A 17,351-nucleotide genomic window follows, 5' to 3' on the forward strand; every position below is an offset into this window, starting at 1 on the left:
AAACTACAACTACACGAATGCTCCGTGGGTGGCGAGTAGCCGCGGCGGTGACGACTGTGGCGGAGAAGGCCTGGAGGGGCTCTGCGTTCTGGAGTGGCGCTGCTCGGGCCGGGGGCAGGTTGCAGGCTGCTGGCGCCGCTGCTGAAGAGAGAACGGCGAGGGGGTTCGGCGTTTCCCGCCGGGGGTCCCAGCAACGATGAGCGCTGCCAGGGAGTCCCATCCGCACGGGGTGAAGCGTTCGGCCTCCCCAGACGACGATGTAAATAACAATGGCGGAGTGGATAAGGGTTGAGGCCTACTAAAGGCTGGGGTAGGCCGGGAAGGGTGGTTTAGGAAGGAGGAAGCGTCTGGGGTGGCCCTAAGGCGGAGGGCCGAGGGGTAGGAACCTGGGAAACGTCTCCTTTCCTTGATTAGGGTTGGAAGGTTTGAAGAGGTCGAGGTCCATATCCTAAGAGCTAGAGACCTGCGTAGGAAGGGGAGGCGGGAGGGGGGGTTGTCGAGGAAGGACGTCCTGAGGGGGTCTGGCACCGTATGATGAAGCTTCTTTGTCGGGCTCTTCTGCTTGGGATAGGGATGGCGGGATCCTTCGCGTTCGAGGTTTAAAATGCGTCCGTGACAATGTCAAGATGTTGGTACACGTCTGGACAGATTTTTCCGGCCGGAATCGTTTTTTGCAGTGTCCTGTTAAAAGAGTAAGCCGATGATGGTATTGGACCGAAAAAAATTGCCCCAGGGGGAGTAATTTCGTACTGACGCAGGGTGGTGAGGTAGGTCTAGGATGTTGAGACCTTAGAAGCCCATTTTGATTTCAGCTCCCTTCCTCTTTTTTTCCTCCCCACCCTAAGCTTGTCTGCTTCAATAGCAAACCACTCATTCCTTAGAGTAGCCCATTAAATATTTACTGCCATGCCAGGTGTTGGGAATCCAAAAATGAACCAAGCACGGTGCTTATTAGCCTAGGTCTGTTCTGTGTGTTTGTCCTAGCTCTTAGCGCAGTGTCATGGAGACCTGCAGTAAACGGAAAACTAGGTCCTTCATACAATGGGTAAACGCCATGGGGAACGTTGATGGAGAAATTTGGGGGACGAGGAGGTGGGGGCATGGAGAGGTCATCTTTTAAGGATGATAAAAGAACGGCATCTCGTTTTCAGTTGCTGTTTAAAGCACTATTAATTGCTGGAGACGTAGAGTCATTTTTATAGTGCGGTTCAGTGCCTTTCGTAATAACCTTACTCTGTGAACCGTTAAAAGCTCACTAAAGACTACTAGTGCCTGAGTTGTAGCAAAATGAGGTGATAAGATCCACCCTTCTTTGGACGGGTGGTGGGTTTAGGACCACAATGCCAAGGCTCTTAAGTTGAACCTAACTCTGCAGAAAGACTAGTAACCAGTAAGGATCTGGGGATGCATAATTACACAGTGAGATGTATCCGTGCCCTGTGTTCCTCCCTGCTACCGGCTTTTAGGTCTTTTCTTGTTAATATGGTAATCCAGTACTTGCCAGGCGTTTATCTAAGGCATTTGAGTAACCTGGGTGCCATTTTAAAAGCTATTACATTGTTTTCCTCCTAGTAGTTAACTGTGACTCGATTTGTAGAACGTCAGGCACCTGTTTTGCTGGACTCAAAGAAATATCCTTTAGCCTCGCAGAAAACTCTTGATGTTAGGTAATTCAACAGAAAGTTAAAGGGATTAAGTCATTAACTCTACAGCTTCTGTTGGGATCAGTTTAAGATGACCTTTAAGACCTTTTCCAGTCTTATAAGCATTCTCTTTTGAAAGGTTATAGTTGCAAATCAAGATTAGGTCCTGCAACTTTAATACACTCTAAAAATGACTATGTTGCTAATTTAAAGTGCAAATAGAATAACTTGTCTTTTGATGGTGTTTTTTTAAGTCCCTTTCTTTCATGTGAATATTACTTTTACTGGTAATTGGGAGTTATCTTTACTTGTTTTAAAGACATGTTTAAATACTATATGCAAAACTTAAAAATATATTTTTGAAATATACATCTAAATTTTAGAAGATCAGCTAATTATAATTGAAGTTGTAGTTGGTCATCAATTTCTAATGAACATTGACTGCAGGTAAAAGATAATCATTTTTTTTTTTTTGCCTACTGACTTCACATATCAAATGGAGATAACAAAACATTTTGAAAGATATTAAAAGTAGATATTAACACGGAGTCTAAGAGAATGCTGACAATATTAGAAGTAAATTCTAAGAGTTACTAAGTATGTATTGGGGGGTAGGTAGATTGACTACAATTCTATAGTAAAAGGTATTAGTGATAACTTATAAATTGCCTCATTGGTTTGTTTGAAGTGAAGAAATGAAAGCTCTTTTTCAGAGTGTAGGAGAGAGGTTAATTTTAGTAACCGTAGAGACCCTCTATCATGCACCCATGTGCTTTTGAGAATGCAGCACTTGGACAGGGTGCTTGCTCTTATTCACTAAGGTCTTTGACAGGAAGAACCAGAAGGACTTGATTGGGGGGAAAAAATTAGGATTAGATATGTTAAGTGATAGGATTATTTATGTAAAGACATTGAAGATACTTGCTCTTGTAATAGAAATAGTTTGGAAAAGCTTTGGCTTTTAGACATTTTTTTTTAACTTGATTCCATAAGTTTTATAACTGTAGTTCATAAACTACTTTCACATATTCTCTCATTTGGTCATGTATAGTATGATGTGGAAAGAGCAGAGAACTTATTAAGGCAAGAAGGTCAGAGTAACTCAAACTTTTAAGTCACTTTGTCTCTTTATTCTTATTTATTGGACTCTTGAGAACATAAATGAACAGTCATTTGTAAGTTGTAAAACACTATGCAATTCTTAGGTGTTATTCTTAAGACAGTCTTTTAAAGAAGCTATTCTAGGTAGATAAAGAATGAAAACGAAGTTAAATGCCAGGTCCAGGCTCACGGAGCGCAAGTGATTCAGTGAGAATCAGAACTTAAGTTTCACTAGTACTTTTTTTTTTTTATTTCTTAACTATGTTCAGCCAGAAATAGTTAAGAACTAACTGGCTTATAAAAAGATACGAGTTTTCAGGTGGAAAGTAGTAGATTTGGAAATTAGGTAGACAAAATCATGAAAGCATATAAGCTCCCCACCAAAAGGAATTTAGTTCAACCACAAGTGCGTGTCTGTGTTGTACAAATATTTTTTTAACTTTTATTTAAATTCAATTGATTAAGATATAGTGTATTATTAGTTTCAGAGGTAGAGTTCAGTGATTCATCAGTTGTGTATAACACCAGTGCTCATTACATCAAGTGTCCTCCTTAATGCCTATCACCCAATTACCCCATCCCTTCAGTCCCCTCCCCTACAGCAACCCTCCATTTGTTTCCTATAGTTAAGAGTCTCATGGTTTGTCTGTCTCTCTGATTTTATCTTATTTTTCCCTGTTTTCCCCTATGATCCTCTGTTTTGTTTCTTAAATTCCACATATAAGTGAAATCATATGATAATTATCTTTCTCTGACTTATTTCACTTAGCATAATGCCCTCTAGTTCCATCCATGTCATTGCCATTGGCAAGATTTCATTTTTTTGATGGCTAATATTCCATGTACAAATACTTTAACACTCATATCCCAAGAGAAATGGTCACCACTGTTTCTTTTATATTTTCTAAGTCTTCTACAAATAAATTCTGGAAGAAGAAAGATAGTGAAAAACAATTTTAATGAAAATTTTAATATGCATATAACCCTAGCAAACCCAAATTTTTATTATACATTTTCCTGATTTTCATGACCTTTACCCAGAATGGTTAGCATCCTCTGAATACAGCTAACTGCTTGTCAGTTGTGTGTAAAACTGGAACATATAATTTCAGATTTCAAATAATTTCTAATATTTTAGCTTTATCATTATTTGTAATTCTAGCATTTGCATCATCAAAATATAATACTTGAAGAATTTAAACCTTTGTGCTCATAATTTTCTGTTGAAAAGAGGGTCATCATCTTTACTCCATAACTGCAAAACGTTTTCATTTTTAGATATAAACTCAATTAGAATGATCAATCCAATGAATGTTTTCTTTCTATATTCCTCCCAGTCACCTTTGTATATACATCTTTCTTTAGCACTTATCCAGCTTCAGATCCTATCAAGTAAATTTTGGTGTAAAGATACCATAAAAGATGAAGCAGTCACACATTTATTTATTTATTATTTATTTATTTATTTATTTATTTATTTATTTATTTATTTGAAAAACAGGATAGTCCGAGCTCTTAAGGTGCAGTTGAGATCAAGTCCTCCCTGTTAAAGACTCTCTAGACAAGAGTGCCATATTTTTTTTCTTATCTTTTTCTTCTTTGTCTCTTGTTGATTCCTGAGTTGGAGAAAAATCATGTAGTGTTTCATCATCCAAAAATTCACAATCTGATTTTTGCATATACAGTTAATTTTGCCATTACCATTAGTTTAGGGTACACTACCTATCATTATGCATTCACCTGATTTATCTAATAATTGTGAAATGACTTCTGTCAGTTTCCAGTTTTTACCCAGTCGCCATTATGGGTAGAGATGAAAAATTCTGGACTCTCAACTGTGTCCATGAAAACTGGAAGCATACAGTGGAGGAGTGATAATCTTCTTGAAGGACGATGCACTACCTTGGACAATAGGATGAGAAAACTCTTCCACCATTTTTCTGTTTCCTTATTTTAGTCATTTTTAGCATAGTTGGCAATAACTAATGAATCAATGAGATAATTCCTATGTCTGTTTCAAGATGTAAGGAAAAATATCACTAGGACTCCATAATATTTCTAAGATTTGTAAAAGGGCTCAACTGACCATGTAATAATTACAAGGTAGAAGGAGTTTTACTCTTTTTGGAAATAGTTTTCTGTTTGTTCTTTGGAAGACCTTTAAGAAAGAATAAAAATCTTAACATATTAATCTTTACAAATAACTAGAACTGCATAAAAAAGAAATTGAAAACCTAAAATTTGGTCTATTAGACTGTTGTTCCATGGTCCTTTAGAATATCACTAAAGCCAGACTAACTTTAAATAACCATGGTGGCAGCCTCTGGGTTATAAATCCTAGGTACTCTAGGGCCTTTCAGGGCTCTAGAATAGGTCTCAAAATGTGGTCCCCACATCAACAATATCGTCCTACCTTAGGAATTTGTTAGAAATGAAATCCTTGAGCCCCATCCAAGACTTACTGGATCTGAAACTCTTGTGGTGTAGCCTTGGAGTTTGGGTTTTAACACACCCTCCAGGTGATTTTGTTAAGTGCAAACTTGAGAATTAGAACTCTGGCTGCAAAAGAACTAAAGGATTTGGCCTTGAAGTAACAGAAAAGGAGTATATATTGAGTATGATGCATATACTTAACTACCTCAACAAAATCAGTGTGCACTATTTATAGTTAAAAATGATGGTGGGGGAGGGGGACCTTGGGAGTTAGACTTGAAATCTTTCAATATTACTATGCAAAAAACTAATTGGCTAATTTTGCAGCTTGGATCTAGCAATTGGGAAGCAGCAGACTTAGGTAATGAAGAAAGAAAACAGAAGTTCTTGAGACTTATGGGTGCAGGAAAGGTAAGCATCAAATAGTATGTACGTTAATCTTTCCTGTGAAAATAAAATCCTTATTTTGTTTGTTGAGTGAGCCAGACTGAATGAATATACTTTGATCCCATCTTCCTGCTCCGCTTGGGAAATACAGGTGACCTAACCAAGCACTCTTAAAATGTATAGTACTTCTTTTTTTTTCTCTTTTTTTTTTTTTTTTTGAGATTTTATGTATTCATGAGAGAACTAAGAGAGGCAGAGACCTAGGCAAAGGGAGAAGCCGGCTTCCTGCAGGGACCCTAATGTGGGGCTCTATGTGACCTGAGGCAAAGGCAGATGCTCAACCACTAAGCCACCCAGGTGCCCCAAAGTATACTATTTCTGAACCACTTCTAGGATTCTCAGGGCTACTGGGGCAGTAAGATTTAGAGACTGAATAGAAAATAATCTTGGTTTGAGGGGACTCCTTAGGAAGAAAAGTTTATGATTGCTATTTGTTTAGCCTAATGATTTAGTAGAAGTCATTTCTGGAAAGACCAGTTGGTAGGCCTTTCATATTTTATAGCTCCCTCTAGCCCTTGAAGTAGAAGACAAGCCTTTATCAAAAACTTAATTTTAGGGGCAGCCCGGGTGGCTCAGCGGTTTAGTGTCGCCTTCAGCCCAAGCGCTAAAGGAGATCCTGGAGACCCAGAATCGAGTCCCACATCGGGCTCTCTGCATGGAGCCTGCTTCTCCCTCTGCCTGTGTCTCTGCCTCTCTGTCTCTGTCTCTGTGTGTCTCATGAATAAATAAATCTTTTTTACAAAAACTTAATTTTTAAGATGTTCAGTATATTTTGAAATCCCTTTCAGTTTGATTAACGTTTTAGGATATACAAAATACAGATGCCAGGAAAACATCACCTATTGGGGAAAAACCCTTCTTGTTCCTAGCAATAATTTTTACATGCAAATACAGTTATCTCTAGATACTTACTTTACTAAAATAAGAAAACTTTTTTTTTCTCTCTTAAGCTCCTCACAATTAAATTCAGCCCTTTGTTATTCATATGGGAGTCATTCATGGATTTTACCAACAATTATTGAGTGTTTAAAACGAGCCAGGTACCATGCTAGGTCCTAGGGGTCACATAAATCATTATACATGTTTGGAGCCATCGTGTAGTAGGGAAACCAGATAATTTAGAATTATAATTGCTATGAAAGAACTGTGCACCTACTGCTGTGGAATCAACAGACAGGGGTAGCTAATTCTGTGTTAGTGGTACAAGAAAGCGTCCCAGAAATAGAATTGGTGAAACAAAGAATTAGCCAGACTAGAACAATGGGGTTTAGGATTGGGAAAGATCATATAACTACAGTAAGACCTGTACAAGAATGCATTTTTATAATATCTTGTTAATCCAGATTTCCCAATAATTTTGTGATCTATCATAGAAAGTCTGAAGTTTGTCTTGATTCATGCAAATAAAATATTTACTAAGACTATATGAAGTAAGTAATAATTTAGGAGACATGCTCAACCTAGTAGAATGAATACTCTTTGAGTACTTAGGAAAAATACTCTAAACAAATAAAGTGTATGAAATTTAGTTACCAGTAGTCAAATGTATCTCATTAAAACTGTGGGGAAGAAAGAACAGATTAAACTTTTTATTTTATTTTATTTATTTTAAAGAATTATTTATTTATTTATGATAGAGAGACAGGCAGAGACACAGGAGGAGGGAGAAGCAGGCTCCATGCTGGGAACCCGACGCGGGACTCGATCCTGGGACTCCAGGATCGCGCCCTGGACCAAAGGCAGGCACCAAACCGCTGAGCCACCCAGGGATCCCTATTTATTTATTTATTTTTTGAAGATTTTACTTATTTATTTATGAGCGACAGAAAGAGAGAGGGGCAGAGACACAGGCAGAGGGAAAAGCAGGCTCCATGCAGAGAGCCCAACGTGGGACTGGATCCTGGGTCTCCAGGATCACGCCCTGGGCTGCAGGCGGTGCCAAACTGTTGCACCACTGGGGCTGCCCCAGATTAAACAATTTAAAATAAAATTGACTACCTATATATTAGCTGTTTACATACGTTAAATTCTTTCTTAGCAAGGCCAGCATTGTAGCTTTGATCTTATATGTAGGCTGTTTAGATTTATTCTGTTTTGTGGCTGTGAAGTATATTCCTAGCCCTAGCCAACTACTGTGAATATTTTATTGGTTACAGGGAGAACCAGCTAAGAGAAAGTGAATAGACCAGTGCATTGCTATCATCATCCTCAGATAACTTAGTGCATTATACATTTTCAGATTTTAATAGTAGAATATATTCTGCAGTCTAAAGTGGCATATTGAGTCCTTGATTTGCTGATAATGGCATGTGAGGCAGTTAAGTATTAATGCTTGAAGCCTTTCAGTAGTATATTTGGGTGTGGAAAATGTGTCTGTCATCCTTTCATAATAGGAAGATTTGTTATGTACCACATCTTCACAGGTGATTAGTTAAGATTACTTTGCAAAGTCACATTTAATCTCACCTTCACTATTTTAGTGAAGAATTTCTTTACCTTATAAAACTAAGTATGAACCATAAAGAGTGGATTACAACTGATAATTGAGAGTAATTATGTACCTTGATCAATTAGTGACATTGAATCAGGATTTATTTGTATATTTTAGAAGAATTAGATTGTTTTAAATTCTGTTCTTTTTGACAGTTTAAGATGGGTATTGTAGTCAGATAACAGCTGGCTATTTGTTTAAAGATCTAAAAAAAATAATAAAAAAAAAATAAAGATCTATCACTTTGTTCATTATAAGCCTATTAATTTCTTCATTTTTATCTACCTAAATAATTTTCATTTGCTTTCTTTGTATGAAATGTGCCTGAGGCATCAGAAAGAGGAGGTGGGAAAACTAAAGCAACTCATTTGCCTTTTAGAAAAGAAAATGTTTGTATCAACTCAATTTTTTATTTATCTATCCCACTTAAGATTCTAGCCTGATGTCTACATACTCTCCACTCCTGTTTTCTGCTCTATTTATATATTTGTTTTGGGGATCCCTGGGTGGCGCAGCGGTTTGGCGCCTGCCTTTGGCCCAGGGCGTGATCCTGGAGACCCGGGATCGAATCCCACGTCGGGCTCCTGGTGCATGGAGCCTGCTTCTCCCTCGGCCTGTGTCTCTGCCTCTCTCTCTCTCTCTCTCTCTCTCTCTCTCTCGACTGTCATAAATAAATAAAAATTTTTAAAAAAAGGTATGTATTTGTTTTAATGGTACTTAGAACTTTCTAACACAGTATAATTTACTTACTGATTTCAGTTCCCCTCCTTATCTCTACCTTTGCTAGAATATAAGTTCCATAAAGACAACGATGTCAATTTAATTGTTTTTCTTCACTGTATCCAAAAGCCTGGAATAATATTGGGCACATTAGGAGACACTGTAATTATTTTAAATTAGTGATCTCAAATTCTAATACATTTTCTGCTTTCTTCTAGAAAGAACATACTGGCCGTCTTGTTATAGGAGACCACAAATCAACATCTCACTTCCGAACAGGTAAGAAAGTAAAACATAATTTAAGAGGTGGTGTTAGATTTGGAATATGAAATATTTATATATATTTTGGGATATTATCTGTATATATATTTTTAAGATTACTTATTCATGAGAGACACAGAGGCAGAGGGAGAAGCAGGCTCCATGCAGGGAGCCCAGTGTGGGACTTGATCCCAGGACTCCAGGATCACATCATGAGCCAAAGGCAAATGCTCAACTGCTGAGCCACCCGGGTGTCCCTCTCTGTATAGTTGCTAATGATGAAAATCCTAGAACTAGAAATGTATATGTAAACATGTATATGTAACAATTAGCATGTACTGTAATTTTTAAAGATTATGGAGTATATATATCAAAGATATTCTAACTAAGAAACTGTCCTTTTTCTGTCTTCAGAACATATATTTAATTGTAGTGAGCTTTATGCCTTATCTTGCCAACTGTTATGTAATATGTATTTATGTACTTTTTACATTATAGATTAACATACAGTGTTATTCTTGACATTGGTTTTGAATTTATTCACTAAGGTTTTTTTTTTTAAATCCTTAATAAAGAATACAAACTTATTACAAAGCCTGAAGAAATTAACGTAATCTTAAAGGAAAAATTTTTAAAATAAAAACTAAAAATGAAAGAGATTAGATTTGAATTCAGGCTACTGAAAAATGAAATTTTCTTCTATATAAAATTGATTCTAATCTTGGACTTAATAAAAACAGGACATAATGACCTGGATCGTATTGAACAAATCTTTTAATTAAATTATTTAAATTAACTTTATACTAACCTAGAATATGTAGCACATTTTAGAAATTAATAGGTCTTTTATTTTTCAAGACAATTATTTCAAATTTATTTGCATTGTTAGAAAAGGCAGAAGGGGGATGCCTGGGTGGCTCAGTGGTTGAGCATCTGCCTTTAGCTCAGGGTGTGATCCCCGGGGTCCTGGGATCCAGTCCTGCATCAGGCTCCCTGCATGGAGCCTGTTTCTCCCTCTGTCTATGTCTCTGCCTCTCTGTCGGTCTCATGAATAAATAAATAAAATCTTTAAAAAAGAAAAAGAAAAGGCAAAAGGAATCCCTGAGCTTTGCAGAATGGAAAAATATTTAACTGCATTTATTCTTTTAAACTGTGGACTTTATGAATAAAAATAATGCAAGCATTATTTTGTGATTAAAATGAAATTTCTTTTATATTTACAAAATAAAATGGCATATTCAGCTTTTTAAAGTTTTATGTAGAGAGTGTGAGAGCACTTGCAAGCAGGGAGAGGGAGAGAGAGAATTTCAATAGACTCCCCACTAAGAGGGGAACCCAATGTGGGGCTCCATCTTGGGATCATGATCATGACCTGAGCCGAAATCAAGAGTTGGATGCTCACTGGATTGAGCCACCCAGACAACCCCTCAGAAAGCTTTGATGGTATTAGTAATGTTCTAGTTCTAAATAAGTTATGTTGTTTCAGTAAATTGATAGTAAGAAAGGTATGAATTAGAGCCATTATTTATTTGACCATTTTCTGAACAGAATTGCCTGCCTTTTCATTATATATCTTGCTCAGAAACAGAAACTTTTGTTTGTTGCTGGTTTTTTTGAATGTAGGAGAAAACTCACTTTCAGGTTAACAGTTATTCATTAGACTATAAATAAGCAGTATTTAAAGCCCAAAGTTCTTAGTGATTAATATTTATAATATCTGAACTATAGGCAGTTCTGAGACTTATGTCTAGTTTAACTTATCACATAGAAAAATATAGGTTCTTCATCTTTTATAAATACTTTTGTAGTTCAGAGGGTTGGCTACTAAAGAAGTAATCATAAATACCTCCTTAAATTATATCTATTAGGTAACCCATCCACAAAATTCATTGTAAAGTTAGAGAAATCAGCCCTAAATATAATAGCATTTGTAATATGGGTTTTTTTGTGTAATCAAATGTTTTTATTAATTTGACTGAAACATAACCAAAGTACACTGGACATGCAGGGGAAGAAGACAAGAAAATTAATGAAGAACTGGAGTCTCAATATCAGCAAAGTATGGACAGTAAATTATCAGGAAGATATCGACGACATTGTGGACTTGGCTTCAGTGAGGTAGTAATTAACATTTTCACTAAAGGGGAAGATAATTTCTAAACTGATATCCTTTATTTCTGTTAGATTACTCTAGCAATCAAGAATCCTATGTAGAAAGCTTTCTTTTTAGTTCTTTAACTTTCTGTGTGCCCAAATAGGTCTTTGTAGAGAATGAGATATTTTTGAGTTTTACAAATGTTTTCTGATAAAAGCTTAACATAAATTCTGCTTAGATGATCATGATGGCACATCTTTAATAGCATAAAAACAGGAAATATTTCATGTAAGTACTAATTTAGGATCTTTCTCAGTTTTCTCAGTGCTCTCTTTTCATACTATACGTGCTGGTTAATTACAAAGTAGTATAATATGTAAAACATTGATAACTTTTCCACATTTCCAAGGGTCAGTGATTAATTTGCCTTATTTACTTTTAAAAAAATACTATTTCTTTCAGGAAGATGTAGTTTTCAAACTGGGGGGAAGGGACTCGGGTGAGTGGTCTTCAGAGCTGTTTCTTGAAATTCTACTTAAATATTAATGGGTAAAATACACAGAGATTCCTGAGTCCTCAGGTCTTCCCTTGGCCGACTCTGATCATAATCGTCTCAAAACTTTGAATGGCTAGGGAGTGAGCGTTGAGACGGTGACAAAAATTAGTGTCTTTCCCAGTTTTTTTACTGGGGTACTTGTATTTAAGAAGAGCCTGTTGGTTGATGTTCGTAGGTAGAAGATCATGATGGAGAAGGTGATGTGGCTGGAGATGATGATGATGATGATGATTCACCTGATCCTGAAAGTCCAGATGACTCTGAAAGTGATTCAGAGTCAGAGAAAGAAGAGTCTGCTGAAGAACTCCAAGCTACTGAGCACCCTGATGAAGTGGAGGATCCCAAAAACAAAAAAGATGCAAAAAGCAACTATAAAATGATGTTTGTTAAATCCAGTGGTTCATAACTCCCAAACACTTAGTCTTTGTATTAAAAGTAAGCCTTATTGTTATAATGCACAGTGGAGGACTGCTTATAGAGCACAGACCTTTGTATTATAATTTTTAAAAAGGCCCTTTTAAATAATTACAAAGAGTGTTTGCTTTCAGATGCCATGGATTACACTTTTATGGGCATGACTATAACCATTTTTGTAAAGAGTAAGAGTTGTATAAAATAAGAAATAAATACAATACTCAATTTCCTTTCATATTAGCATCATCAAATTCTAATCTCACCTTTTTACCCTTCAGATAGTTATGGAGGAGACTCTTTTGTGGTAGCTGTTTCATCTTTTTTGTTCCTTCATATTTTTCTCTTATAAGTTTATCTGATATTGTGATGTGTTCATGAAATATATTCAGTTATTATACTTTGCTGTAGTAGAACTATTCATCATGGATATTTCTGCTGCCAATAACTAAATTGTTTGCAAAAAATTAGGTACTTAGTTTATTCTTACTGATCAGCTCTACTCTTTTGGACCAAAGCAACATGAGAGCAAATACTTTCACACCTGTTAGGATGGAGTTGCAACTGTCATACATTTGGAATGTTATGATCCCAAGCAGTCTTTATATAATTTGAATTACATTGTATGTTAGGTTTTTGATAAAATTTGGCCAATTTTTACAGAAGAAATTATTTCTCTGATCATTTGGTCCTATCTATTTAGGAATATGTAAAACTGGATTTTTTTTTTTTTTAAGGTAATATGTGACCAAAGTTAATTTTCTTCCTAAGGCCTAAATAAAGAAAAAGCAGTTTCCCATATTTGGTCTGTGATACCTTTATCCTCATTATCTAAGATGAGGAATAGGCTTATTGAAGAAGCTGAAACAAATTTTCTTCCTTTTATCCCAATGCTGTTTGTTATCTTGATTATCAAATTACTAGAAAGTAGTATTGCTTTCTGATTTTATTGCTGCTTCTGTGGGAGTGAGGTTAGAATCCTTTGGTGTTAAGTGGTTGACTTGTACAGCAGATTAACAAACTGCATTATGGGCTAGTGGCTAATCCATGATCCTTAAATATTTGGGTCCAAAATGTTTCTAAGTAACATATTCAAAGGTGTGAGTCAAACATGTTTGCTGAATTTTTATATATCTAGAAACTTAAGTATGTGTTTGATGTGTCGGATTTAAAAAAGAAATTCCTAAGTCACTTTGAAATTTAAAATGTTACGAGTACAGAAACTAGAACAGGTGATATCTGTTGACGCAATCCATTCATAGATTAGACCCCCAATATTTGGCTTTTGATCTTTCTTAGATTGTTTTAAAATAGGTGCTACCCTACATAATAGAATATCAAGTCAGCGGGTAGTAGACAGGATATATATCATTTAATAGGTACTCAGTTTGAACATATTTGGCTTTATTCAAATTTCAGTTGCCCACACATTTTTAGATACCTAATTTCTACGGTTATTACAATGAAAATTTAAGTAGTAAATGAAGGCTGATTTATGTTTAAGAATGGAAGTGGGTGAAATCAGTATTATGTTTTAAAAAGTATTTTCATTAGTTTATTGTTTAAATGTGCTGGGTTGTTTATAAGTCTTGGTTCTTAATATGTAAATTGAAGATCCTTCTTCTAAAACAACTGGAAGACCTTTTTCTTCATGTCCAAATAGAGACATTCTTATTCCAACTAATTGATATATTATTGGACCATTTATGTAATTCAGGGTTGGAGTAAATTTAGGTCTGTTGGTCCATTTGGTGGCCTACTGTCCCAGCACCACATTAAACATCATGGCTATCTTTTAAGCATGAACATCAGGGTTGTGGGGTTTTTTTCCTTATCAAATTTAGAGAAAAAAAACAGGAAGATGCTTTACCATCTTGATATCCCTATTAAAGAATCAGGTGGGAAAATACACATTATTTTTGTGCAGTTGAAAGACTATTTAGTCAAAAGTTTTATGGCAAATTTGCCCTATCATTGACAGTTTCTTACCTGAAATACACTTCTCCCAAGTGTTTACCTATGCCAACGATTTACCAGTCTTTTTATTGAAAAGCTTTACAGGACCACAATTTCCAACTTTGTATGTAATAGGTAAAAATCCTCAAATCTAATTTTGTTTAAGCCTGGGAGAAAATGAAGTTACAGAAGAAAGTTTAAAATGTTTGTTTTTCTGATTAAACGGCAGTTTGAGATCAGAAAGGTCGCATTCATCAAGTAAATTTTGAGGAAAATTTTTCAACTGCCTGGTTTCAATGACCACTTCTCAAAGGGCTTTGATTTCATGATTTGGTTTCCACGACAACCATATCCCTGGATACTTCCAATATCCAAAAACGTTACCTCTGAAATCACTAATTTAAAAATTACCTCTGACCATTACCTTTCTATTCTTTTATACATGTTCAAATTAGGTCATTGTTAGTTTTCACCTGCTTCACAATCCCTGTTAGATTATTAATTGGTCTATCAATCTATTATCACCGTTATAAGTATCCTAAATAATCCTCTCCAGTCATACCTTCCTGGAAAATCCCATCCCATCCAGTCCTCTACAGATTACGTCTGGAGAAGACCCATTATTAGTAAAAATTAATGTTAACACTGCATGTTGTCAATACTGTTTTGTCTAGTCCACTCCTCCCATCTTCTTAGCGATTGTCTAAACACTCTTTATAGACTTGTTACCCTCCATTTTTATTTAAGATTTTATTCCTTTATTAGCAAGCATGAGCAGGGAGGGAGGGGTAGGGGGAGAAGCAGCAGCAGACTCCGCACTGCACGGGAAGTTCAATGCAGGGCTCAATCCCAGGACCCTAGATAATGACCTGAGCCGAAGGCAGACACTTAACCCAGTGAGCCACCCAGGTGCCCCCCACTCCTTGATCTTAACATGGCCTTGCCTTCTAGCTTACATAAATAGATTTTATCAGAAATTCCTTCAGCTTCTGCCTTATAAATTCACGACCATAGAGAAGTTCCACTGTTTTAGGTCACAGCCCAGCTCTACCAACATAGTGAAGAAGCTGAGTGACCTTGGACATAACTAGATCTCCGTGGGTCTCTTCCTGTCTGCAAAATGAGGATGGCAATAGCAACTACCTTGTATGGTCACTGAGAATTCGATAAAGCAGGTTAAAAGCTTTTCATATTGGTAGATCTTCATTGCTCAATAAATCCTTTGCATCTTCTTGTGAATCTAGTGCTTTTGATATCTTCCTTTGAGTCTTCAACCTCTTGCTTAATCTGTTGATTAAAAGGGGTCTATTGACCCCTTTTCTGTCAACACTTGAACCCCTAGTATTTCACGTTTTATTTTTTATTTCACATTTTAAAAATAATTGTTCCTAGATAATATTTAAGCTGTTGTAATCCTACCTTATGCCTTCTACATCCAATTTTAATAACGTGCTTCTATCACTGCCTTCATCATGGTCATCCCCTCCTTCATTCATTTTAGTATGTTTTCTACCCAACCTTGACACAACTGCTTTGAAAAATACTTTGATCAAATCAATGATTCTAATTTTCCTAAAACATTAATTCTTTGACCTGTTAGCAGTTCTTGGCATTGTTAACCAGCAGTCTTCAGATAATATCCACTCTTGGGGTACATGAAGGAATTCAACAGAATCATTTTCTTTACATCCACATGTTCTTCCTAAATTGATCTCTGAAAATTACCTCTCCTTTCAGGGTAGACTTTATCAGTAAAAGAAAAAGGCAATACCTCTTCACCATCCTAAACCTCACGAGGTTTTATCTTCCCAGTGGGAAAAGTCCTTCAAGTTTCCGAAAAGGGACAATTTAAAATGTTGATACTGAGGCCTGAATGCAAATCTCTTTCCAGTTTGGGGGTCTTTTTTTTTTTTTTTTTAATTAATTTGACAGAGTGAACAAGTGAGAGCACAAGTAGAGTGGCAGGCTGAGGGAGAGGGAGAAGCAGGCTCACCGCTGAGCAGGGAGCCTGACATGGGGGCTCGATCCCAGGATCATGACCTGAGCCAAAGGCAGACGTTTAACCAACTGAGCCACCCAGGCGCCCCCAGTTTCTAGTTATATGTGGTGAATAAAATTGGTAGAGCTTTCTCTAAAGCTAATTTATTAGGGATACATTTTGATGAAGACTATATGTTTGGCTTCGATGCCAAAAAGAGTTATGAGATGAGGGACGCCTGAGTGGCTCAGCGGTTGAGTGTTAGGTTCAGGTTGTGATCCCAGGTCTGGGGATAGAGTCCCACATCGAGCTCCCTGTTAGGAGCCTGCTTCTCCCTCTGCCTATGTCTCTCTCTGTGTCTCTCATTAATAAATCTTTTTTTTAAAAAGTTGTGAGATGAGTTCAAAGAGATATTGGAGAGAGTTTTGATTAGAAGGACCTGATATAATAGAGCTTAGGCAGCTGTGTTTGAAAGAAATACTATAGAGTCGCATGTCAAAATGAAGAGCACAGTTGTGAGATTACCACAATATTCCAGATGAGCACAGGAATGTAGATTAGGATATAACAGTGGAAGTAATGAGAACTTGATACTGGATGTATTCTGAAGGTAGAGCCTCCAGTTTTACCAGAGGACTGGATGTAGCATGTGAGACAGGAGACCCTGAGTTTCCATTTACCTACATGAGGAAAACTGATGACTCATCTTTAAATTAAGCTCTCCCCAGGTATTTGCAGGATTTTCATATTGAAGAGGGAACAAATTACTTTTTTTAACCAGATCGAATGATGTGTGTGAACCCATCTAGCTCTGCCAATGAAGATCATATGCTATAGTAGAGGGCTCTTCACATGCAGGGGCTTCCTCTCTTCCCTGCCACTCAGACTGGTCCTGCAAATAGCCTCACCTTGGAGAAGACACCAGGTCTCAGATTCTGCAGAAGCAAGCATTCTCTGTACTCTTCATTTGATATTCCTTAGTTTTTCAACTCTTTTACCTGTTTGAGAGTTACAAGTTTCAGATGTCTCCTAGATTTGTCGAAGCTGGAGTTTGCAGTTCCTTTTCTCATTCTCCTTATTGCTTTTGGGTGATTTTTTTTTTTTTAAAGATTTTATTTATTCATGAGAGAGAGAGGCAGAGACACAGGCAGAGGGAGAAGCAGGCTCCCTGCAGGGAGCCCAATGTGGGACTGGATCCCAGGACTCCAGGATCACACCTTGAGCTGAAGGCAGACGCTCAACCGCTGAGCCACCCAGGC

At 36.8% G+C, this 17,351-nt stretch overlaps 1 protein-coding gene across 1 annotated transcript; it reads left to right on the forward strand.

The window, feature by feature from the left end:
• Nucleotides 1-30: 30 nt before the first annotated feature.
• C21H11orf58 (chromosome 21 C11orf58 homolog) lies at nucleotides 31-12,959 on the forward strand. Its single transcript, XM_025459618.3, has 5 exons — nucleotides 31-259; nucleotides 5,505-5,588; nucleotides 9,054-9,114; nucleotides 11,105-11,214; nucleotides 11,923-12,959. Exons 1-5 carry the CDS (start codon nucleotides 197-199, stop codon nucleotides 12,151-12,153), a joined length of 549 nt encoding a protein of 182 aa, XP_025315403.1. The 5' UTR covers nucleotides 31-196; the 3' UTR covers nucleotides 12,154-12,959.
• Nucleotides 12,960-17,351: the final 4,392 nt, after the last annotated feature.

This window comes from Canis lupus, chromosome 21 (assembly GCF_003254725.2).
Source record: "Canis lupus dingo isolate Sandy chromosome 21, ASM325472v2, whole genome shotgun sequence".
Classification (NCBI taxonomy): Eukaryota; Metazoa; Chordata; class Mammalia; order Carnivora; family Canidae; genus Canis; species Canis lupus.